General features: G+C 47.3%; 2 protein-coding genes across 7 annotated transcripts in view; one reads left to right on the plus strand and one right to left on the minus strand.

Moving 5' to 3' along the window:
- Nucleotides 1-24,845, plus strand: part of LOC141917788 (single-stranded DNA-binding protein 2-like) — a 294,301-nt gene that overhangs the window by 135,315 nt on the left and 134,141 nt on the right. For 4 of the 6 annotated variants that reach the window (XM_074811311.1, XM_074811312.1, XM_074811314.1 and 1 more), the window contains exon 3: nucleotides 23,282-23,343. The exons of 1 other annotated variant lie outside the window; for it this stretch is intronic. In XM_074811311.1, the coding sequence (XP_074667412.1) occupies nucleotides 23,282-23,343 (62 nt within the window). The remainder of the gene's footprint in view (nucleotides 1-23,281; nucleotides 23,344-24,845) is intronic. One more of the 6 variants, XM_074811313.1, reaches the window with a different exon arrangement.
- Nucleotides 1-24,845, minus strand: part of LOC141917790 (uncharacterized) — a 318,604-nt gene that overhangs the window by 64,112 nt on the left and 229,647 nt on the right. The gene's annotated exons all lie outside the window — the stretch shown is intronic.

Genomic DNA, 24,845 nt, shown 5'->3' on the forward strand with positions numbered 1-24,845 from the left:
AGGGACCTTAAAGATCATCTATTTCCAACCCCCCTGCCATGGGCAGGGACACCTTCCACTAGATCAGGTTGCTCAAAGCCTCATCCAACCTGGCCTTGAACACTTCCAGGGAGGGGGCATTCACAGCTTCTCTGGGCAACCTGTGCCAGTGTTTCACCGCCCTCACAGTACAGAATTTATTCATTACATCTAACCTCAATCTACCCTTTTTCAGTTTAAAACCATTACCCCTTCTCCTATTCCTACACTCCCTGATAAAGAGTCCCTCCTCATCTTTCCTGTAGGCCCCTGTGGTGGTTTAGTCCCTGCCGGGGTCTGAGACCACGCAGCCGCTGCCACTCCCCCACAAAGGGAGTGAAATACAAAGCCCCGGGGCTGAAATAAGGAGAGGTTTAATACAACAGTGCAACAGCAACACAACAAACAACGACAATAACAGTAAGAATAATAATAATAATAATGAACAGAGCAAAATATCTACCAATACAGCAGTGAGCACAGAGCGATGGCATAACACACGTGTTAACCGACCGTCTCGCTTCAGCGCCAGGATGTGATGTCCGCATGGTATCTGAATAACCCGGCTAGAGCTCCCCCCCACTGCTGGGGAAACTTAACCAGGACATAATCCACCCCTTTATTCTATACCATGTGTGTCACATCCAGCTGCCACTTAGCAATTAGCATTGACAAAGAAAAATTAACCAAAGCACAGTATAACTCATAGTGTGTTTTCACCCACAATCAAGTCCCCTTGTGGCACGCATCGGACCTCTCCATCCTTCTGCATCACCCACCAGGTGCACCCAGGTCCTTGAGCAAAAACAATCCCGTGGATGGGTTTGCCTTTGCCCGGCGCAGGACTAACCCAGACCATTTTTCCCAGCAGGTCCCTCATGCGCACCACAGGGACTTTATCCCCATCCACAACACATGGAAGTTTTGACTGAGCCGGGCCAGCTCGATTGGCAGATCCTCTTGTGTTCACTAACCAAGTGGCCTTTGTCAGATGTGGGTCCCAGTGTTTGAAGGTTCCACCCCCCATTGCTCTCAATGTAGTTTTTAACAGTCCATTGTAGCGCTCGATCTTCCCGGAGGCTGGTGCGTGGTAGGGGATGTGGTAGACCCACTCGATGCCGTGTTCTTCTGCCCAGGCATCTATGAGGTTATTTCGGAAGTGAGTCCCATTGTCCGACTCAATCCTCTCTGGGGTGCCGTGTCACCACAGGACTCGGTCTTTAAGGCCCAGGATGGTATTTCGGGCGGTGGCGTGGGACACTGGATAAGTTTCGAGCCACCCAGTGGTTGCTTCCACCATTGTGAGCACGTGGCGCTTGCCTCGGCGGGTCTGTGGCAGTGTGATGTAGTCGATCTGCCAGGCCTCTCCATATTTATATTTCATCCATCGATCTTCATTCCGCTGGGGCTTCACCCGTTTGGCTTGTTTGATTGCAGCACACGTCTCACATCCGTGGATGATGTCTGCGATGGTGTCAATGGTGAGGTCCACCCCTCGATCTCGAGCCCACCTATATGTTGCATCTCTGCCTTGGTGGCCCGAATTCTCATGGGCCCACCGGGCTATGAACAGTTCACCTTTACGCTGCCAGTCCAAGTCCACCTGAGCCACTTCGATCTTAGCAGCTTGGTCCGCCTGCTGGTTGTGCTGATGTTCATCAGTGGCCCGACTCTTGGGTATATGGGCGTCCACATGGCGCACCTTCACAACGAGGTTCTCCATCCGGGCTGCAATATCCTGCCATACTTCAGCGGCCCAGACGGGTCTGCCCTTGCGATGCCAGTTGCTCTCTTTCCATTGCAACCACATCCACAGGGCACTTGCCACCACCCATGAGTCAGTGTAGAGATAGAGCCTCGGCCACTTTTCTCGCTCAGCAATCTCCAAAGCCAATTGGATGGCTTTCACCTCTGCAAACTGGCTCGATTCACCTTGTCCCTCAACAGCTTCAGTGGTTCATCTTGTGGTATACCACACCGCAGCCTTCCATTGTCGATGTTTTCCCACAATGCGACAAGACCCATCAGTGAACAGGGCATATCGCTTCTCCTCTTCTGGCAGCTCATTATATGGTGGGGCCTCCTCAAAACGTTTCACCTCTTGTTTTGGTGACATCCCAGCATCTTTGCTCTCTGGCCAGTTTATGATCACTTCCACTAATCCTGGGGGATCGAGGTTCCCTATTCGAGCCCGTTGTGTTATTAACGCAACCCATTTACTCCACGTGGCATCTGTTGCATGATGTGTGGAGGAAACCTTTCCTTTGAACATCCATCCCAGCACCGGCAGTCGAGGTGCCAGGAGGAGCTGTGTCTCAGTGCCGACCACTTCTGAGGCAGCTCAAACTCCTTCATACGCTGCCAGTATCTCCTTCTCAGTCAGGGTATAGTTAGCTTCAGAGCCTTTGTATCCCCGGCTCCAAAAGTCTAGAGGTCGGCCTCGGGATTCCCCATCTGCTCTCTGCCAAAGGCTCCAGGAAGGGCCATTCTCCCCGGCTGCGGTGTAGAGCACGTTCTTAATCTCCTGCCCTGTCCGGACTGGCCCGAGAGCCACTGCCTGGGTAATCTCCTGCTTAATTTGTTCAAAGGCTTGTTGTTGCTCTGGGCCCCATTTAAAATCGTTCTTCTTGCGGGTTACGTGGTAGAGAGGGCTCACAATCAGGCTGTAGTTTGGGATGTGCATCCTCCAGAACCCCACAGCGCCCAGGAAGTACTGAGTCTCCTTTTTGGTGGTTGGTGGGGCCATGGCTGTTATCTTGTTTATCACCTCCATTGGGATGTGGCGACGCGCATCTTGCCATTTTATTCCTAGGAACTGAATCTCCCTTCCAGGCCCCTTAACTTTCTGTTGCTTGATGGCAAAACCAGCCTTCAGGAGGATTTCAATTATCTTCTTTCCTTTCTCAAAGACTTCCTCAGCTGTGTCCCCCCATACAATGATATCATCAATGAACTGCAGGTGTTCTGGAGCCCCACCTTTCTCCAGTGCAGTATGGACCAGTCTATGGCAAATGGTGGAGCTGTGTTTCCACCCCTGGGGCAATCGATTCCAGGTGTACTGGATACCCCTCCAAGTGAATGCAAACTGTGGCCTGCGCTCTGGTGCTATTGGGATGGAGAAGAACGCGTTAGCGATGTCAATCGTGGCGTACCACTTGGCTGCCTTCGACTCCAGCTCATACTGGAGCTCTAGCATGTCCGGCACTGCAGCACTCATCGCTGGCGTAACTTCATTCAGGCCACGGTAGTCCACGGTCAGTCTCCACTCGCCATTAGGTTTTCTCACTGGCCATATAGGGCTGTTGAAAGGTGAATGAGTCTTGCTGATCACCTTCTGGCTTTCTAGTCGACGGATCAGCTGATGGATGGGGACTAGAGAATCTCGGTTAGTACGGTACTGCCGCCGGTGCACCGTCTTGGTAGCAATTGGCACTCGCTGCTCTTCAACCTTAAGCAACCCCACCACCGAGAGGTCCTCTGAGAGGCCGGGTAAGGTGGACAATTGCTCAACCTCCTCCAGGGCAGCTATACCAAAGGCCCACCGGTACCCTTTTGGGTCTTTAAAGTACCCTCTCCTGAGGTAGTCTATACCTAGGATGCACGGGGCATCTGGGCCAGTCACAATGGGGTGCTTATGCCAGTCCTTCCCAGTTAAGCTTACTTCAGCTTCTAATAGGGTCAGCTGTTGGGACCCCCCTGTCACTCCACAGATGCAGATGGGTTCAACCCCACTGTGGCTTGATGGCATCAGGGTGCACTGTGCTCCAGTGTCTACCAAGGCCTTATATTCTTGTGGTTCTGATGTGCCAGGCCATCGGATCCACACCTTCCAGTAAATCCGATTATCCCTTCCCTCCACCTGGCTGGAGGCAGGGCCCCTCTAATCCTGCTCAGCATCACTCACTTGATCTAAGAGTGACTCCTGCAAGAATGACTCACAGGTCCCCTCAAGAGGGTCAAGCATAATATTGGCCATTCTATTCTGTCTGGGGGATTTCTGACTAGACACTGGAGCTGCATCTCTCTTGGAAGACTCCCCTTTCATGGTGGTCTTCCCTTTCAGCTGCTGTACTCGTGCAGCTAGGGCGGAAGTGGGCTGTCCATGCCACCTTCTCATGTTTTCCCCATTGTCGCGGAGGAAGAACCACAGGGTGCCCCGTGGTGTGTACCTTCCACTGCCCTTCTCTTGGGTGGGGAAGCGCCTGCTTCTAATGGCTGAGACATCGGCCCGTGCAGGTGGAACGTAGGACATGTCCTGTTCCACTTTCTGGAGCCTCTGAGACAGTTCCTCTACAGCTGAAACCAAAGCATGTTGGGAGGAAGGGAGATTTCCCTCATAGTGCCGGAGCTGCATGACCACTTCATCCACTGTATGAGTGTCTCGCCACCAGGATGCTGCTGCTAATGCTTTGGAATGTGCCTCTGGTCCACTTTGCAGGAACTTCCGCCACATCAGCTGTGTGCAAGGGACCTGATCTGGATCCATTGGTGACTGCTCATCATTCAGATCACCATAGATCATGTCAAACACAGCCATTTCCCTGAGGTTTTGGATGCCTTTCTCCATGTCGGTCCACTTGCCTAACCGACATAGAGCATCATCCTTGTAGGGGTACCTCTCCCTCACAGCGAGCAGGAGTCGCTTCCAAAGGCTGAGGGTTTGAGCCTGTTTCCCTATTGCCTTGTCAATACCAGCCTGCTTGGCTAAAGGTCCCACCTGCTTGGCCTCTCTCCCCTCCAATTCAAAACCAGCAGCTCCACTATCCCAGCACCGGAGCAACCAGGTGCAAATTTGCTCACCTGGAAGGTGGCTGAAATCCTTCCGCATATCTCGCAACTCACTCGGGGATAAAGATCAGATGGTTACCTCCGGCTCTTCCTCCTGCTCTCGTGATGGGCCTGGTTCATTATCACCCTGTGCACTGCGAGGGGATTTTTTGGTATATTTGGTTTTCCGTATCGGGGCGACTGATATTGGTACTGCTTGTCCCTCCGGCTCAGCTGCTGTGCTCGTGGAGGCGACTGGTACTGGCACTGCCTGTCCCCCTGGCCCAGCTGCTGTACCAGTAAGTTCACTTTCAGACCCTGCAGCCCTTTCTCCCCCTTGAGGGCAGTGATCAGTGTTAAGGGCGATGCGGTAAGCATGGGCAAGCCCCCAGCACATCGCAGCGAGCTGCATCTCCCGGGATTTGTCTGATTGGCAGCACACCTTTTCCAAACACTCCACCAGTTTATCAGGACTCTGTACTTGTTCGGGAGTGAAATCCCAGAACGTTGGGGGTGACCACTCACTCAGGTACTTGCCCATCTTCTCCCACACACCTTGCCATTTATAACTATCTGCCCTCGGGGCAGGTTTCCGGGTGGTGCTATTGTTGGAGAAGTACCGCATGGCCCAAAACAAGATCTGGCAGACATTTAGAAAGCACTGTGCCGCAAACACACTGGCCTGGATGCTCCAGGGATAGCTGAAACTCTCAAAAACCGAGAGGATCTCTTCCCCTGGCTCACCCATAGAGGGGGTGAGACCCCAAACAAAAGACCAGGCAGCAAACAGGTACCGGTTCACCCCCACAAGCAGCAAAACGAGGCCATTATAAGCAGACAGTAACCAGTAGAGCAAAATAAAGCCCTTGACACATTTTCCACCGACAATAAATGCCAGTACTAGGAGCACAGAGTGGAGATGAGGATTAATCCAGCCCCACCACGCAAGCAAATTGCCCAGCATTGCAAACATTTCTTATCAAACAATACAAGTAAAAACAGAAAAAATTACACCTAACAGATTGCTCTAACACACCTTTTCCTTCTGTCCTTATTTCAGTCTTCTCCAGCCCCACGTTGGGCGCCAAAGTTGTGGTGGTTTAGCCCCTGCCGGGGTCTGAGACCACGCGGCCGCTGCCCCTCCCCCACAAAGGGAGTGAAATACAAAGCCCCGGTCTGAGATAAGGACAGGTTTAATACAACAGTGCAATAGCAACACAACAAACAGCAACAATAACAATAACAGTGATAACAATGAACAGAGCAAAGTATATCTACCAATACAGCAGTGAGAGGATCAGATGTATAAAACCACGAGCCCCGCGCTAGGATGTGACGTCCGCATGGTATCTGAATAACCCGGCTAGAGCTCCCCCCCCCCCACTGCTGGGGAAACCTAACCCTATCCTGGCTAAACCAGGACAACTTTTCAAAGGAAATGCAGTTTAAGAATTCTTGCCTTTGACTTCACACTTTTATTGTTGATCAGCTAACACAGTAGACAACATAAACACACAGTGAAAGCATTCTGGGTGTCTGCAATTATTTGTATCTTAACCATTACCACACAATCACTTTACTAATGACATAGTCATCAGCTTGTCCTTAACTACAAAACTAACTCTATCACAAATAACTTAAGATTCCATAGAAATTCATACAACAGTTAGGAAGGCCAACTCATCTTAAAACAAGGTGGAAACCAGGGCATTCTATATACTCCAAATTCCTCCAGTTACAACTACACATAGCATTATTTCCTGCAAAAACTGATAAAAATATTTGTTTAAATACATACCATATTCTGCTCTAGAGACAGAAGTAATAGCAGATGAAATGAGCATTATTTTAATGAAATGCTTAAACAACTTCAATATGAAATGTATATAAAGATATATATAAAGGTATACAAATTCTTAATATAAAAGGTAGACAGTGTTCATACTGAAAGAGTCACTGGTAAAGATGGGATTTTTTCAAAAGAAAATAAAACTTTGGTTCTCAGCTCCAACTTAATTTCCACACTGGATCTGACAGCCCAAGAGAGGTGAGGCTGCTGCAGCTCCACATCCCCAGGTCTAACCAGTAGCAAGGCTGAAGATGTATTCCCAGCAGGCATACACACACAGAGCACACATATACACCACATATATACATGGCAGGTGTCCTGGTTTAGCTAGGATAGTGTTAAGTTTCCCCAGCAGTGGGGGGGAAGCTCTAGCCGGGTTATTCATTACCGTGCTGACATCACCTCCTGGCACCGATAGCACAGAGCACGGGAGAATTGGTGAGCGTCTGTGTTATGCGATTTCCTCTGCTCTCACTGCTGTGTCGGTACATACCTTGCTCTGTTCATTGTTATTACTGTTATTATTATTGTTATTGTTGTTGTCTGTTTTGTTGCTGTTGCACTGTTGTATTAAACCTCTCCTTATCTCAGCCCTGGGGCTTTGTATTTCACTCCCTTTGTGGGGGAGGGGCAGTGGCTGCGTGGTCTCAGACCCCAGCAGGGACAAAACCACCACAGCAGGCCACACAGATCACAGACAGACAATCAGAGCACACATGAACACAGACAGCTTCTGAGCAGGATGGAGGTCCACTAGTGAGAATATCTATACATGTGTATAATGTGGATCCCTCCAGCAGCTGGGCTCAGACACTCAGTCTGCTCAGTTGCTTCCCCTGGATCCCAGTCTCTCCAGTTGCTGGCACCTGGACATATGAGCCCCCTAGGCCAGAGCCCCACTCCAGTTGCTGGAACTGATTGTCTCACATGCACATCCAGAGCTGACTGGGACTGCCCTGGTCCCCCAGTAGCCAATCCCTAGTGGTGTCACCCTTAGAGACACACACACATGCCTGGCTCCCAGGCCACTTCACCTACTTGTCAGCTAATCCGGCTTGATCTTTGGTAGTGCTCATGCACTCACTTGCACACCTGTACTCACTCCAGTTGTTAGCATCACAGACATATGGGCCTCTGACCCATGGTCCCACCACAGTGGCTGACACTTGGTTTCACTCACTCCAGTCTTTCCAGTCAATGGCACCCAGGCACCCAGACCCTCCAATCTGCAGTCCCAGCCCAGTTGCTGGCACCCAGACCCTCACTCACTCCAGTTGCTTGTACCAAAGACACAGAGGCTGGTATGACCCAAGGTCTCACTCCAGTTGCTGGCAGTGAAGTCCGGTCACTCCAGTCTCTCCAATCACTGGCACCACAGCCACATAGGCCCTCTGACCGATGGTCTGACTCCAGTTGCTGGCCCCCAATATACACTCACAGTGCATAGAGAATCACAGAATCACAGAATCACAGAATCAACTAGGTTGGAAAGGACCTTGAAGATCATCTAGTCCAACCATTAACCTAACACTGCCAGTTCCATCTACACCATATCTCTAAGCGCTATGTCGACCCTACTCTTAAACACCTCCAGGGATGGGGACTCTACCACCTCCCTGGGCAATCCATTCCACTGCCTAATAACCCGTTCTGTAAAGAAATACTTCCTGACATCTAGTCTAAAACTTCCCTGGCGCAATTTGAGGCCATTACTTCTTGTCCTATCACTTGTTACTTGGTTAAAGAGACTCATCCCCAGCTCTCTGCAACCTCCTTTCAGGTAGTTGTAGAGGGCGATGAGGTCTCCCCTCACCCTCCTCTTCTCCAGACTAAACCCCCCCAGTTCCCTCAGCCACTCCTCCTACGACATGTGCTCCAGACCCTTCACCAGCTTCGTTGCCCTTCTCTGGACACGCTCGAGTAATTCAATGTCCTTTTTGTAGTGAGGGGCCCAAAACTGAACACAGTAATCGAGGTGTGGCCTCACCAGTGCCGAGTACAGGGGTAAGATCCCTTCCCTGTCCCTGCTGGCCACGCTATTTCTGATGCAAGCCAGGATACCATTGGCCTTCTTGGCCACCTGGGCACACTGCTGGCTCATGTTCAGCCGGCTGTCAATCAACACCCCCAGGTCCCTCTCTGACTGGCAGCTCTCCAGCCACTCCTCCCCAAGCCTGTAGCGCTGCTGGGGGTTGTTGTGACCCAAGTGGAGCACCTGGCATTTGGCCTTATTGAAACTCCTCCAGTTGGCCTTAGCCCATCACTCCAGCCTGTCCAGGTCACTCTGCAGAGCCTCCCTACCCTTGAGCAGATCAACACTCCCACCCAACTTGGTGTTGTCTGCAAACTTACTGAGGGTGCACTCAATCCCCTTGTCTAGATCATCAATAAAGATGTTAAACAGGAGTGGTCCCAAAACCGAGCCCTGGGGGACACCACTCGTGACCGGCCTCCAACTGGATTTAACTCCATTCACCACAACTCTTTGGGCCCGGCCATCCAGCCAGTTTTTTACCCAGCAAAGCGTGCGATCATCCAAGCCTCGAGCAGCCAGTTTCGCCAGGAGAATGCTGTGGGAAACGGTGTCAAAGGCCTTGCTAAAGTCAAGGTAAACTACATCCACAGCCTTTCCCTCATCCAATAAGCAGGTCACTCTGTCGTAGAAGGATATCAGGTTTGTCAAGCAGGACCTGCCTTTCATAAACCCATGCTGACTGGGCCTGATCCCCTGGTTGTCCTGCATGTGTTGTGTGATGGTACTCAGGATGAGCTGCTCCATCAGCTTCCCGGGTACCGAAGTCAAGCTGACAGGCCTGTAATTTCCCGGATCATCCTTCCGACCCTTCTTATAGATGGGCGTCACATTGGCCAGTTTCCAATCTGTCGGGACCTCCCTGGTCAGCCAGGACTGCTGGTAGATGATGGAAAGCGGCTTGGCGAGCACCCCAGCCAGCTCCTTCAGCACTCTTGGGTGTATCCCATCCAGTCCCATAGACTTGTGTGTGTCTATGTGATGCAGTAGGTCACTGACTCTCTCCTGGATTGCGGGGGGGTCGTTCTCCCAGTCTCTATCATCTGGCTGAGGAGGCTGGATTCCCTCAATACAACTAGTCTTCTTATTCAAGACTGAGGCAAAGAAGGCATTAAGTACCTCAGCCTTCCCCTCATCACTTGCTACCAAGTTTCCCTCAGCATCTAGCAGGGGGTGGAGACTCTCCCTGGTCTTTCTTTTGCTATTGACATACTTATAGAAACATTTCTTGTTATCTTTGATTGCTGAAGCCAGATTAATTTCCAGCTGGGCTTTAGACCTCCTGATTTCTGCCCTGCATAGCCTCACAGCCTCTTTGTAATCACTGTGAGTGGCTCATGTTCAGCTGCTTGTCAATTAGAACCCCCAGATCCTTCTCTTCCAGGCAGCTCTCCAGCCACACCTCCCCAAGCCTGTAGCGATGCATGGGGTTGTTGTGCCCCAAGTGCAGGACCTGGCACTTGGCCTTGTTGAAGCTCATCCTGTTGACGTTGGCCCACTGATCCAATCTATCCAAGTCTCTCTGTAGACCCTCCCTATCCTCATGCAGATCGACACTCCCACTTAACTTGGTGTCATCTGCGAACTTACTGATGATACACTCTATGTCCTTATCAAAATCATCAATAAAGATGTTAAACAGAATTGGTCCCAACACCGAGCCCTGAGGAACACCACTTGTGACCGGCCGCCAGATGGATTTCGCTCCACTGACCACCACTCTCTGGGACCGTCCATCCAGCCAGTGCTTGATCCAGAAGACTGTTCGCTCATCCAGACCATGGGCAGCCAGTTTTTCTATGAGAATTCTATGGGGGACTGTGTCAAATGCTTTTCAAAAATCCAGGTAGATAATATCGACAGCTTTTCCCTCGTCCAATAGTCGGGTCATCTTGTCATAGAAGGAGATCAGGTTTGTCAGGCAGGACCTGCCTTTCATAAACCCATGCTGACTAGGCCTGATGCCCTGGTTGTCCATTATATGACTTTTAATGGCACTCAAGATGACCTACTCCATGACCTTCCCTGGCACTGAGGTCAGACCGACAGGTCTATAGTTTCCCGGATCCTCCTTTCTGCCTCTCTTGTAGATGGTTGTTACATTTGCCACCCTCCAGTCCAATGGGACCTCCCCAGTTCGCCTTCCCGTGCATCCTATAATGTGTCCCATACCTCTAGGCAGCAACCCCTCTCAGCGCAAAAGGTGCTCTTGTGTTGTCTCTTCTTGATGGGTGTCACATCTGGACAATGGGGCTAAGTGTCTCTTGGGAGACCCCCAGACTGTATTCATTCCTCTAAGTCCTTACTTTTGGTTCTTGCCTGCCCTGGGACCTCTGTGCTCCTCTAGGCTTGTGGAGATAGGCCTTTGATAAGGCCCATCACAGAGGAGATAGCTCCTGTGATGGACCTGGGAAGAGCTGGGGCAGGGTACTATTATTTGGTCTTTTCCCCCCTTGTCTTTCTGGGCTCCTTTGTGGGTGTGCAGACAAGCTTTTATCACAAAACCTAACAGTGTTCATACTGCAAGAGTCACTGGTAAAGCTGGGATTTTTCAAAAGAAAATAAAACTTTGAATCTCAACTCCAACTTGATTTCTGTACCCAGCTCTTAAGAAATTTAAGCATATATATTTTCTGTCAATAGTTTGCAGAAGAGGAATATATAATTAGTACACCTAAAAAGTTTTCTTCACTCTCATATGAAGTTACCTAACATAATTTTGATGTATTATGTAAATGGACACAACTATTCAAAAATCATTCTGCTGTTTAAAAATTATTTTAAGAGAGAACCTAGAGGCACTATCATTTCTGTCAGCAGAATGAGCCAACTGCATGGAGCTTCATACACACACACACCCCCTGCCATGTAACAACAGTTAAGATATAAAAAAGACTTTTTAAAATGTGGAACTCTTGCATAAACTCTGCCAAATAAAAATGTTAATTAAAATGAAAAATGTAAATAAAAGCCAAAGCTACTAAAAAGGTATTTCACACTCTTCAAATGCACTCCTCTGAGGCATGAGTGCTCCTCACATCCATTGGGAATGGCTTGGAAGGACTTGTGTTTATCACCAGGAACACACAGTACTTCTGGGATGTTTCAAAAGCAACATACTGAAGAAGAGATGCAATATATAGTGAAAACCAAAAATTGTTTCTGAAGTTGGAAAATTTTTCAGTTAGAGTAAAAATTATGTCTGTGTAGAAAGCCCTCACGACGTCTAGGCAGTATTTGAGCTCTTCAAAGCAGGGCTTGATGAGGAAATTACCTGATTCACAGGTCTTACACTGGTCCTTTTTATTGGGACACATTTCATCTTGATAAATGTATTCAAAGAAGGAGCCTGAAGGGAATATGGAAGTTTGGGGGTCACTTGAGGGTTTTCTTTTCTTTGTTTTGTTTTTTAGAAATATGCATTCTGTTTCATCTGGTAGATGTCAATCTTTCTAATCATAAAAAGAATTAATCTTAAAAGAATTAATCTTTAGAAAATAATCTTAAAAAGAATTATGAAGAATTATTAATTAAAAAAAATACCCACGTTGTCAACTGTACCAATTAAGTTCATAACTGATGATCTATTAACCAGGAAATGCCTGCCTTCCTGGTCCAGCCAAGCTAATGGAATTATTCCTTCAAGGCTGGAACCTAATTTCCAAGGATACTAAAGCATTAAAATATGTGGGCTAAGGATCAATCAACTCTTGGAGGAAAATGTAGCAGCTTGGACATCAAAGGAAAGATTCTGAAGCAGAGCAACTTCTTCTGTTTCAAAAATTTGGGTACCTCATCTGAATAGCCTTTTTTTAACCCTCATAAGAAAATGACATGCTTTACATTAAATCTAGTTGTGCTGGCTCCTTACCATTTTGCCAACTGTACAATAACCACATATTTAGGGATGAAACAGCTGTTGAGTTACTTCATTCAATTACTTCACACCATGTCTCTAGAAAGGAAGCAATTTGCAGACCAAGAGACTAGGTCTCTGCAATCCAGAGATCCAGGAAAAGGCTAGTTGACCATGAGGTCCTACATTTTAGAGACGAAGGCAACAAAACTTTGAAGGCTGTACTCAACAGGGACCACAAAGACATGGAAACCACAGTGCATGTTGTAAGTGAGAAAGACCAGGAGAGGGCTTCTGGAACTTATTGATCTGTGAATCAGTTCTATGAAATGTAAACTAGACACAGTGCATCACAAAAATGTAGAAATGCTTAAGACAACCATCTCTAAGTTATCTAATATCAGAGTGATTTCATTATATCCAACTTAAATTTTCTTTTTCTTAATTTTGTTCCATTACTTTTAGCCACTTTCTCTGGTAGAACATTAAGGAAGGAATCTTAATCTCTGTTATTTATACTCTTTAGATATCACAGACAGCTATATTGGTCATATTACATATGCTTACTTCTTTTATGCTCCAATAGTCAGTTTTAAAGCTACCCTGAAGTATTTCATCTTGTAAAAAATCCACTCAAACTGTTCTGGCATCTAAGGACTGCCAGAGCTGAGAGGGCATTGAGCCCAGACAGCCATGCTCTTTCAGGAGCAACCAAAACAATATCAATTTCCTCCTATGCCACCTGGATATCTCCTAAAACTGAAGCATTCTAGTAACTAATTCACTGCAATAGAGCAGTTGCTTCTCAACAGGCATGAGTCAGAAAAGTACAAAGACAGATGGAAAGTCATAACTTTCATAATATTGTAAATTATTTGTCTAGAAGACTTTTTTTTTTGACTTCTCTCAACTGCTGTTCTCTTATTTTCATCCTGCATGTCAATAATAATTTTCTAACAACTACAGCTGACTCACATGGGGTAGAGAGTGGGGTTAGAGCTATTATTTTGTGGTTTACAGCCCACAAGTGCTGCTTTTACCACTTGCCATTTAAATTGTGTCTTAGATTATTTCCTCCAAGTTGTATTAGTGTACGGTTTTCTCAATCTGAACCTCATTTTATGACTTTCAGATCAACTATCAGGTTTTTTTTCCAGGTTTCTCTGTATTAGTGTAAAAGGGCTCAAACAAATGAATTTCTGACAATTATTAAGACTAAACTGTGAAAGCTTTGCTTGTGTTTTGCTTCATTTGTTTCTCAGCTTTGCTTGTGTTTTGCTTCATTTGTTTCTCAAGGACTCCTGACTCCTCAACTGTTTCCTTAGGTCTCTTTGTTTAGGTAAGATTAAAATGCTCGTTAGGATCCCTACGTAAATCACTGATAGCACACTCAAGGCCTTCAATGGACACTTGGGCAACTCCTAGAATGGGAAAACTAAGATAAGGGGGACTCAAACAAAGAGACACAGAGATCCTATCATAGGGAGGATGATTCTGCTGATTTAGGAAGAAGGCACCTGGACTTTACTTTACAGCGCATGCTCTGGAAAGAGGGTCAACTAGTGAACACTGTGGAGAAGACTATTTACTTCTTCCCTCGACCACCAAAGACCCTCACTCTATTTTTACTAATGTAAATGAATTCCGGGAACTCATTATCATAAGACACTCCTTTCCAGGAAATCTAATGAATATGTATGATTTGTGTGTATGTAAACTGATGTCCCTTGCTAATTCTTGGGAGCCCTTTATGGTGGAGAATCCCCAGGGCGACCCCAGCACTGCTAATAAAGAATACCTGATTAACAGTAAAAACTTTACTGTTGAGTCAATTTCTTTGTTTCAAGTGATAACTGCCTTTTGTTCCAACATACAACCATTTACAAGCATTACCAGCACAGTCTTTGCCCCTCTGCATTGCTAATGGATGGGATAAACAAGCTCACAGCTCTGCGTGAAACCTAACAGACACCTCATACCAATCCAATACATTATTAATTATCTCTACCGCGTACTCATTGTCTTTTGGCTAGTCTCAGTCTGAATTTGAAAGCTGTGATATATTCTCAGATTGCATTAGTTCAGATCTGACATTTTCTCTATAGTCCAAGTTTTAATTAGTTTTAAGAGAAACATGTCAAGACACTATATTGAATATTTTCCTGAAATTCAAATGTCACAGAAGTTAAACTGTCAACTACTCATTTTGCAAATATATCCTAAAATCAAAATGATCAAAATTAATCCTGCAAGCCAAGACTGTACTCTCCATGAATCTCTTTTTCCTCTTATTTTTACATTGCTTTACTAAAAGAAAAAAAAATTGTCAAAAACATACTTTAATATAAACATAAATTGATACTACCACAATTTTTACCCCTTTTACCTAGCTGTTACATGAATTTTCCATGGTATCTACCTAAAGCAACCCTCCTGTTCTCTTCCTTCCCTCTCCCACCTCCAAATTATTATTACTAGCATATAATTCTATTATTTTTTTGAGGAGTGTGGTGGGTTAATCTTGGCTGGCTGCCAGATGCCTAACAAGCCACTTTCTCACTTCTCCTCCTCAACAGGACAGGGGGAGAAAATAAGATGAAAAAGTTCGTGGGTCAAGATGAGGACAGGGAAATCACTTGCCAGTTGAGCAAACCAGACTCAACTCAGGGAAATTAATTTATTGCCAATTAAAAATAGTGGGATGGTGAGAAACAAAAACAAAACTAAAAGCACCTTCCCACCACCACCCTCTTCTTCCCAGGCTCTACTTCAGCCCTGTGTTCCCAACTCTTCTACCTCTTCCACCCACCCCCTGAGTGGCACAGTGGGGATGGGGAAAGGGAGCTGGCATCAGTTCATAACACTTCATCTCTGCCGCTCGTTCTTCCTCACACTTTTCCCCTGCTCCAGCATGGGGTCCCTCCCACAGGATACAGTCCAGTCCTTCACAAACTGCTCCAGCATGGGTCTTTTCCATGTGGTACAGTCCTTCAGGAAAACACTGTTCCAGAATCAGCTCCTCTCCATGGGCCACAATTCCTGCCAGAAGCCTGCTCCAGCAAGGGTTTTCCACAGGCTGCAGCTTCCTTCATGGCATATCCACCTGCTGCAGCACGGAATCCTCCACAGTCTCTGGCGTGGTACTCCATGGACTGCAGGTGGACAACCTGCTTTTCCATGGTCTTCTCCATGGTTTTGTACAGTTTTGGCTGGGATAGGATTAAATTTCTTTGTAGTATCTTGCATGGGGCTATGTTTTGGATTTGTGATGAAGACAGTGTTGATAACACAGGGACGTTTTAGCTGTTGCTGAGCCATGCTTACACAGAGTCAAGGCCTTTTCTGCTCCCCACCCCATCAGTGAGGAGGCTGGGGGTGCACAAGGAGTTAGGAGGGGACACAGCTGGAACAGTTGACCCCAACTGACCAAAGGGATATCCCAGACCACAAGATGTCATGCTCAGCATATAAAGCTGGGGGAAGAAGGAGCAAGGGGGGACATTTGGAGTTATGGCGTTTGTCCTCTCACTGTTACCTGTGATGGAGCCCTGCTTTCCTGGAGATGGCTGAACACATGCCTGCCGATGGGAAGTGGTGAATGAATACTTTATTTTGATTTGCTTGTGCATGCAGCTTTTGCTTTCCCTATTAAACTGTCTTTATCTCAACCCATGAGTTTTTTCACTTTTAACCTCCCTATTCACTCCTCCATCCCATTGTGGGGAGAGTAAGCAAGCAGCTGTGTGAGGCTTAGCTGCCCACTGAGGTTAAAAGACAGGGATGCAGGAGTGTCCTGGTTTAGCCAGGATAGGGTTAAGCTTCCCCAGCAGTAGGGGGGGAGCTCTAGCTGGGTTATTCACATACCATGCGGACGTCACATCCTGGCGCCCAAGCGGGACAGTCGGTTACCGCGTGTACTGTGGGATTTGCTCTGTTCTCACTGCTGTATTGGCAGATATTTTGCTCTGTTCATTGTTATTACTGTTATTGTTATTGTTGTTGTTTGATGTGTTGCTGTTGCACTGTTGTATTAAACCTGTCCTTATCTCAACCCCGGGGCTTTGTATTTCACTCCCTTTGTGGGGGAGGGGCAGCGGCTGCGTGGTCTCAGACCCCGGCAGGGACTAAACCACCACAACTTTTGGTGCCCAACGTGGGGCACAAAAAGGCTGAGATAAGGACAAAAGGAGAAGGTGTGTTAGAGCAATCTGTTAATTGTAATTTTTTCTGGGTTTTTTTGTATTTGTTTGATAAGAAACGTTTGCAATGCTGGGCAATTTGCTTGCGTGGTGGGGCTGGATTAATCCTTATATCCACTGTGTGTTCGCAGTGCTGGTGTTTGTTCTCGATGGAAAATGTGCCAAGGGACTTGTTTTGCTGTACTGGCTACTGACTGCTTATACTGGGCTAGTATCGCTGCTTGTGGGGGTGAACCGGTATCTGTTTGCTGCCTGGGCTTTTGTTAAGGGTCTCACCCCCTCCATGGGTGAGCCAGGGGAAGAGATCCTCTCGGTTTTTGAGAGTTTCAGCTATCCCTGGAGCACCCAGACCAGTGTGCTTGCGGCACAGTGCTTTCTAAATGTCTGCCAGATCTTGTTTTGGGCCATGCGGTACTTCTCCAACAATAGCACCACCCGGAAACCTGCCCTGAGGGCAGATAGTTATAAATGGCAAGGTGTGTGGGAAAAGATGGGCAAGTGCCTGAGTCAGTGGTCACCTCCAATGCTTTGGGATTTCACTCCCAAACAAATGGAGAGTCCTGATAAACTGGTGGAGTATTTGGAAAAGGTGTGCTCCCAATCTGACAAACCCAGGGAGACACAAATCACTGCGATGTGCTGGGGGCTTGCCCATGCCTACCGTGTCATCTTTAACACTGATCACTGCCCTCAAGGGGGAGAAGGGGCTGCAGGATCTGAAAGTGAACCTACTGGTACAGCAGCTGGGCCAGGGGGACAGGCAGTGCCAGTACCAGTCGCCTCCACCAGCACAACAACTGGGCCAGAGGGACAAGCAGTGCCAATATCAGTTGCCCCGATACGGAAAACCAAATATACCAAAAAATCCCCTGCAGTGCACAGGGTGATAATGAACCAGGCCCATCACGAGAGCAGGAGGAAGAGCCGGAGGTAACCATCTGATCTTTATCCCCGAGTGAGTTGCGAGATATGCGGAAGGATTTCAGCCACCTTCCAGGTGAGCAAATTTGCACCTGGTTGCTCCGGTGCTGGGATAGTGGAGCTGCTGGTTTTGAATTGGAGGGGAGAGAGGCCAAGCAGGTGGGACCTTTAGCCAAGCAGGCTGGTATTGACAAGGCAATAGGGAAACAGGCTCAAACCCTCAGCCTTTGGAAGCGACTCCTGCTCGCTGTGAGGGAGAGGTACCCCTACAAGGATGATGCTCTATGTCGGTTAGGCAAGTGGACCGACATGGAGAAAGGCATCCAAAACCTCAGGGAAATGGCTGTGTTTGACATGATCTATGGTGATCTGAATGATGAGCAGTCACCAATGGATCCAGATCAGGTCCCTTGCACACAGCTGATGTGGCGGAAGTTCCTGCAAAGTGGACCAGAGGCACATTCCAAAGCATTAGCAGCAGCATCCTGGTGGCGAGACACCCAGACTCAGACAGTGGACGAAGTGATTATCCAGCTCCGGCACTATGAGGGAAGTCTCCCTTCCTCCCAACATGCTTTGGTTTCAGCTGTAGAGGAACTGTCTCAGAGGCTCCAGAAAGTGGAACAGGACATGTCCTACGTTCCACCTGCACGGGCCGATGTCTCAGCCATTAGAAGCAGGCGCTTCCCCACCCAAGAGAAGGGCAGTGGAAGGTACACACCACGGGGCACCCTGTGGTTCTTCCTCCGCGACAATGGGGAAAACATGAGAAGGTGGCATGGACAGCCCACTTCCGCCCTAGCTGCACGAGTACAGCAGCTGAAAGGGAAGACCACCATGAAAGGGGAGTCTTCCAAGAGAGATGCAGCTCCAGTGTCTAGTCAGAAATCCCCCAGACAGAATAGAATGGCCAATATTATGCTTGACCCTCTTGAGGGGACCTGTGAGTCATTCTTGCAGGAGTCACTCTTAGATCAAGTGAGTGATGCTGAGCAGGATTAGAGGGGCCCTGCCTCCAGCCAGGTGGAGGGAAGGGATAATCGGATTTACTGGAAGGTGTGGATCCGATGGCCTGGCACATCAGAACCACAAGAATATAAGGCCTTGGTAGACACTGGAGCACAGTGCACCCTGATGCCATCAAGCCACAGTGGGGTTGAACCCATCTGCATCTGTGGAGTGACAGGGGGGTCCCAACAGCTGACCCTATTAGAAGCTGAAGTAAGCTTAAATGGGAAGGACTGGCATAAGCACCCCATTGTGACTGGCCCAGATGCCCCGTGCATCCTAGGTATAGACTACCTCAGGAGAGGGTACTTTAAAGACCCAAAAGGGTACCGGTGGGCCTTTGGTATAGCTGCCCTGGAGGAGGTTGAGCAATTGTCCACCTTACCCGGCCTCTCAGAGGACCTCTCGGTGGTGGGGTTGCTTAAGGTTGAAGAGCAGCGAGTGCCAATTGCTACCAAGACGGTGCACCGGCGGCAGTACCGTACTAACCGAGATTCCCTGGTCCCCATCCATCAGCTGATCCGTCGACTAGAAAGCCAGAAGGTGATCAGCAAGACTCATTCACCTTTCAACAGCCCTATATGGCCAGTGAGAAAACCTAATGGCGAGTGGAGACTGACCGTGGACTACCGTGGCCTGAATGAAGTTACGCCAGCGATGAGTGCTGCAGTGCCGGACATGCTAGAGCTCCAGTATGAGCTGGAGTCGAAGGCAGCCAAGTGGTACGCCACGATTGACATCGCTAACGCGTTCTTCTCCATCCCAATAGCACCAGAGCGCAGGCCACAGTTTGCATTCACTTGGAGGGGTATCCAGTACACCTGGAATCGATTGCCCCAGGGGTGGAAACACAGCTCCACCATTTGCCATAGACTGGTCCATACTGCACTGGAGAAAGGTGGGGCTCCAGAACACCTGCAGTTCATTGATGATATCATTATATGGGGGGACACAGCTGAGGAAGTCTTTGAGAAAGGAAAGAAGATAATTGAAATCCTCCTGAAGGCTGGTTTTGCCATCAAGCAACAGAAAGTTAAGGGGCCTGGAAGGGAGATTCAGTTCCTAGGAATAAAATGGCAAGATGCGCGTCGCCACATCCCAATGGAGGTGATAAACAAGATAACAGCCATGGCCCCACCAACCACCAAAAAGGAGACTCAGTACTTCCTGGGCGCTGTGGGGTTCTGGAGGATGCACATCCCAAACTACAGCCTGATTGTGAGCCCTCTCTACCACATAACCCGCAAGAAGAACGATTTTAAATGGGGCCCAGAGCAACAACAAGCCTTTGAACAAATTAAGCAGGAGATTACCCAGGCAGTGGCTCTCGGGCCAGTCCGGACAGGGCAGGAGATTAAGAACGTGCTCTACACCGCAGCCGGGGAGAATGGCCCTTCCTGGAGCCTTTGGCAGAGAGCAGATGGGGAATCCCGAGGCCGACCTCTAGGCTTTTGGAGCCGGGGATACAAAGGCTCTGAAGCTAACTATACCCTGGCTGAGAAGGAGATACTGGCAGCGTATGAAGGAGTTCGAGCTGCCTCAGAAGTGGTCGGCACTGAGACACAGCTCCTCCTGGCACCTCGACTACCGGTGCTGGGATGGATGTTCAAAGGAAAGGCTCCCTCCACACATCATGCAACAGATGCCACGTGGAGTAAATGGGTTGCGTTGATAACACAACGGGCTCGAATAGGGAACCTCGACCCCCCCAGGATTAGTGGAAGTGATCATAAACTGGCCAGAGAGCAAAGATGCTGGGATGTCACCAGAACAAGAGGTGAAATGTGCTGAGGAGGCCCCACCATATAACGAGCTGCCAGAGGAAGAAAAACAATATGCCCTGTTCACTGATGGGTCTTGTCGCATTGTGGGAAAACATCGACGATGGAAAGCTGCAGTGTGGCATCCCACACGAGAAACCACTGAAGCTGTTGAGGGACAAGGTGAATCGAGCCAGTTTGCAGAGGTGAAAGCCATCCAATTGGCTTTGGAGATTGCTGAGCGAGAAAAGTGGCCGAGGCTCTATATCTACACTGACTCGTGGGTGATGGCAAGTGCCCTGTGGATGTGGTTGCAGCAATGGAAACAGAACAACTGGCAACGCAAGGGCAGACCTATCTGGGCCGCTGAAGTATGGCAGGACATTGCAGCCCGGGTGGAGAACCTCATTGTGAAGGTGCGCCATGTGGACGCCCATATACCCAAGAGTCGGGCCACTGATGAACATCAGCATAACCAGCAGGCGGACCAAGCTGCTAAGATCGAGGTGGCTCAGGTGGACTTGGACTGGCAGCATAAAGGTGAACTGTTCATAGCCCGGTGGGCCCATGAGACCTCGGGCCACCAAGGCAGAGATGCAACACACAGGTGGGCTCGAGATCGAGGGGTGGACCTCACCATTGACACCATCGCAGAGATCATCCATGGATGTGAGACGTGTGCTGCGATCAAACAAGCCAAACGGGTGAAGCCCCAGCGGAATGAAGATCGATGGATGAAATATAAATATGGAGAGGCCTGGCAGATCGACTACATCACACTGCCACAGACCTGCCAAGGCAAGCGCCACGTGCTCACAATGGTGGAAGCAACCACTGGGTGGCTCGAAACTTATCCAGTGTCCCACGCCACCGCCCGGAATACCATCCTGGGCCTTGAAGACCGAGTCCTGTGGCGACACGGCACCCCAGAGAGGATTGAGTCGGATAACGGGACTCACTTCCGAAATAACCTCATAGATGCCTGGGCAGAAGAACACGGCATTGAGTGGGTCTACCACATCCCCTACCACGCACCAGCCTCCGGGAAGATCGAGCGCTACAATGGACTGTTAAAAACTACATTGAGAGCAATGGGGGGTGGAACCTTCAAACACTGGGACCCACATCTGACAAAGGCCACTTGGTTAGTGAACACAAGAGGATCTGCCAATCGAGCTGGCCCGGCTCAGTCAAAACTTCCACGTGTTGTGGACGGGGATAAAGTCCCTGTGGTGCGCATGAGGGACCTGCTGGGAAAAATGGTCTGGGTTAGTCCTGCACCGGGCAAAGGCAAACCCATCCACGGCATTGTCTTTGCTCAAGGACCTGGGTGCACCTGGTGGGTGATGCAGAAGGATGGAGAGGTCCGATGCGTGCCACAAGGGGACTTGATTGTGGGTGAAAACACACCGTGAGTTATACTGTGCTTTGGTTAATTTTTCTTTGTCAGTGCTAATTGCTAAGTGGCAGCTGGATGTGACGCACATGGTATAGAATAAAGGGGTGGATTATGTCCTGGTTTAACCAGGATAGGGTTAAGTTTCCCCAGCAGTTGGGGGGGAGCTCTAGCCGGGTTATTCAGATACCATGCTGACGTCACTTCCTGGCAGGTCACATTTTCCTGGCGCGGGAGCACGGTGCACTCGTGGTTTTGTACATCGTTCTTCCCACTGCTGTATTTGGTAGCTATTTTGCTCTGTTCATTGCTATCACTATTACTGTTATTGTTATTGTTGTTGTTGGTTGTGTTGCTATTGCACTGTTGTATTAAACCTTTCCTTATTTCAGTCTTGGGGCTTTGTATTTCACTCCCTTTGTGGGGGAGGGGTAGCAGCCGCGTGGTCTCAGACCCCGGCAGGGGCTAAACCACCACATCGTTCCATTCTAATTCCTCTTCGGACACCACTGCTCATTGATACAGCCTTCGGTTATCCTGGTTACTTATCTTCTGAACAATCTTCATCATAATTCACTTTTAGACTTCTGAGAAAAGACTCAAAATGTTCTATTTAACATATACTAATCTATGTCTAGCTTTTCATTACTTAGCTTTTCTAAGTTGCTTAAACTGTCAGTATTGTTCCTAGAGCACCTGTGCATACTGCATTGAACTGTCAATATTGTTCCTAGAGCACCTGTGCTCTATTAATTAAACCTATAAAACAATATCTATTTATTAATTATTCCTGCTAATAATAATATCCTAAGAGAAAAGAGTTTTCTAAAGCTTGTTCCTTTTACACCCATGCTCCAGAAGACTTTTTCCTGAAGGACTTTAGCCCATGGAAGGACCCATGTTGGAGCAGGGGAAAAGTTTGATGAGGAAGGAGTGGCAGAGAGGAATTGTTATGTACTGACTGTAACCCCCCCAGAGGCTCAGGGGTGATGGGGGGTGGGGTGGAGGGGTGGGGAGGTAGAGAGAGTTGGGAATGAAGGAGAAATATTGAGCCTGGGAAAAGGGGGGAGTGGGGGAAAAGGTGTTATTTTAAATTTTTATTTTGTTTCTCATCATCCTACTCTATTTTTTAATTGGCAATAAATTAAATTAATTTCCCCAAGTCAAATCTGTTTTGTCCATGACTGATAGTAATTGGTAAGTGATCTCCTGTCTTTATATCAACCCATCCTATTTTCTCCCCCTGTCCTGCTGAGGAGGGGGAGTGAGAGCTGCTGGGTTGGCATTTGGCCCTTAGCCAAGGTCAACCCACCACAGTGTAAGTCATATGGCCACCCAGACCAATGATGATAAAGCCTTTCATAACTACAAAACCTTTTATTCTTCCTTTTTCAGTATCTGAATAAGTTATACAATGCTTTTTAGTCACAATGATCACAAAAAGAGTACAGACTGTTTTTACTGTTTCTCTTTAGATAAGATGGGAAAAAAACATCACACTCGGGGAGCCCCCCGGATTCTTGCACTCCTGGTGGTGGTAAGTATCAATTTTCTTTTCCTCTGATTTTTAGAATATGTTCATTGTGAATTCCAATGTCTGGAGGCAAGAAATTCAGGTGAACATTGTAAAAAGGATGTGAAGATAAGTATCAAGAACTATTTTATCATAAAGTGTTGAAAGAACAGAAAATTAGATATAGGAGAGTATATAGATATTAGATATAGGAAAAGAAATATTGAACAGATTGATAAGGCAGCATCTTTGAAAGAAGATGGTCTGCATTTCTTTGTTTACCATCTGTTATTAAAATGTGCATTTAAGAAGTCATTCTCTATATCCTGAATAACTTCATTTGAAAGAAATATATAGAGACTCTGCAAATAGATGTGAGCTTCCTCAGTCTTTAGTGCACATTTTAGTCACGGGAATAGCATATGAAAGCCATTAGCTGAACCCAAGCTACCAGCATTTATGACATTTATGAGAGGCAGTGCATGTTACCATGAGCTTGAAATTGTAGTAGCTGCTTTTGCAATTTCTTTCAGCTCAGAATATGGGCAGGACACAGAGCTGACTTGTAATTTTTTATGCATGATGCTCTTTACTTATATATATTGGTGTCTAGAGAAAATATACAAATTTTACATATATATGCACATTTGTATGTATAAAATTCCCAAGGCAAAAAGAGACTGCTATTTAGCAGTGATTTGAATATATACGATATGTCTACATTTGCAAGAATTCAAAATTATGGAGAATATGGACAACCATCCATACAAGAATTCTGTACAAGAATTAAGCTATAAGTTGTAAAGTAGTCCCACTTGAATATAAAACCCCATGTGATTTGTACAGCTTTGTGGAAGATGACATATTCTTTATTGACCTTTCTGCTTTTAGTTAAGTGATGGAAGCCTGACAAGGAGAACTTGTTCCTTGTATCTCTGATGTCTGCATTATCCTTAATTTTGATCATCTGCAGCAGAGTGGTCAAATTTTCCACAATTCTGAATTATGGTGCTGGGCTAAATTAGAGGGTTAAGTCTAAGACAATAAAGAAACAAAATGAAACTAATACATTTTATTCTTTTAATTGTTCTAGCATATAGATAATTTCATTCTAGAAACTTTGAGGCTAACATTCCTGCCATAATGAAATATCTTATATACTGTTTCTTAACAGTTCAGAGATACTTGTAGTGTGTTAGAATCAATTCAAGTATAACTCCATTTGAGGCAGGGGAAGACTTATTGGAGTATCATAATTTCCTGTTACTCTTTCATTCTTTATCAACCAAGAGCTATAGGATAGCATACTCTTCTATTTTGTACTCTTATCCATACATTGGTTTCTCTATTAACTTTTGTTTAAAGGACAGTATTGGAACTTGGAAGAACTCCCAGTTTTCTCTTCATTTTCTTGCCTTTTCACAACATCACAGTATTACTGTATGAATCGGTGCCTTCCAGTGTTTTGTGGTAGTAAATTGCAGCAGTTGCAGAGGTATGAGGTTAAATGCAGAGCTTTATTAATT

The sequence above is a fragment of the Strix aluco genome, chromosome W, assembly GCF_031877795.1.
Source record: "Strix aluco isolate bStrAlu1 chromosome W, bStrAlu1.hap1, whole genome shotgun sequence".
NCBI lineage: Eukaryota > Metazoa > Chordata > Aves > Strigiformes > Strigidae > Strix > Strix aluco.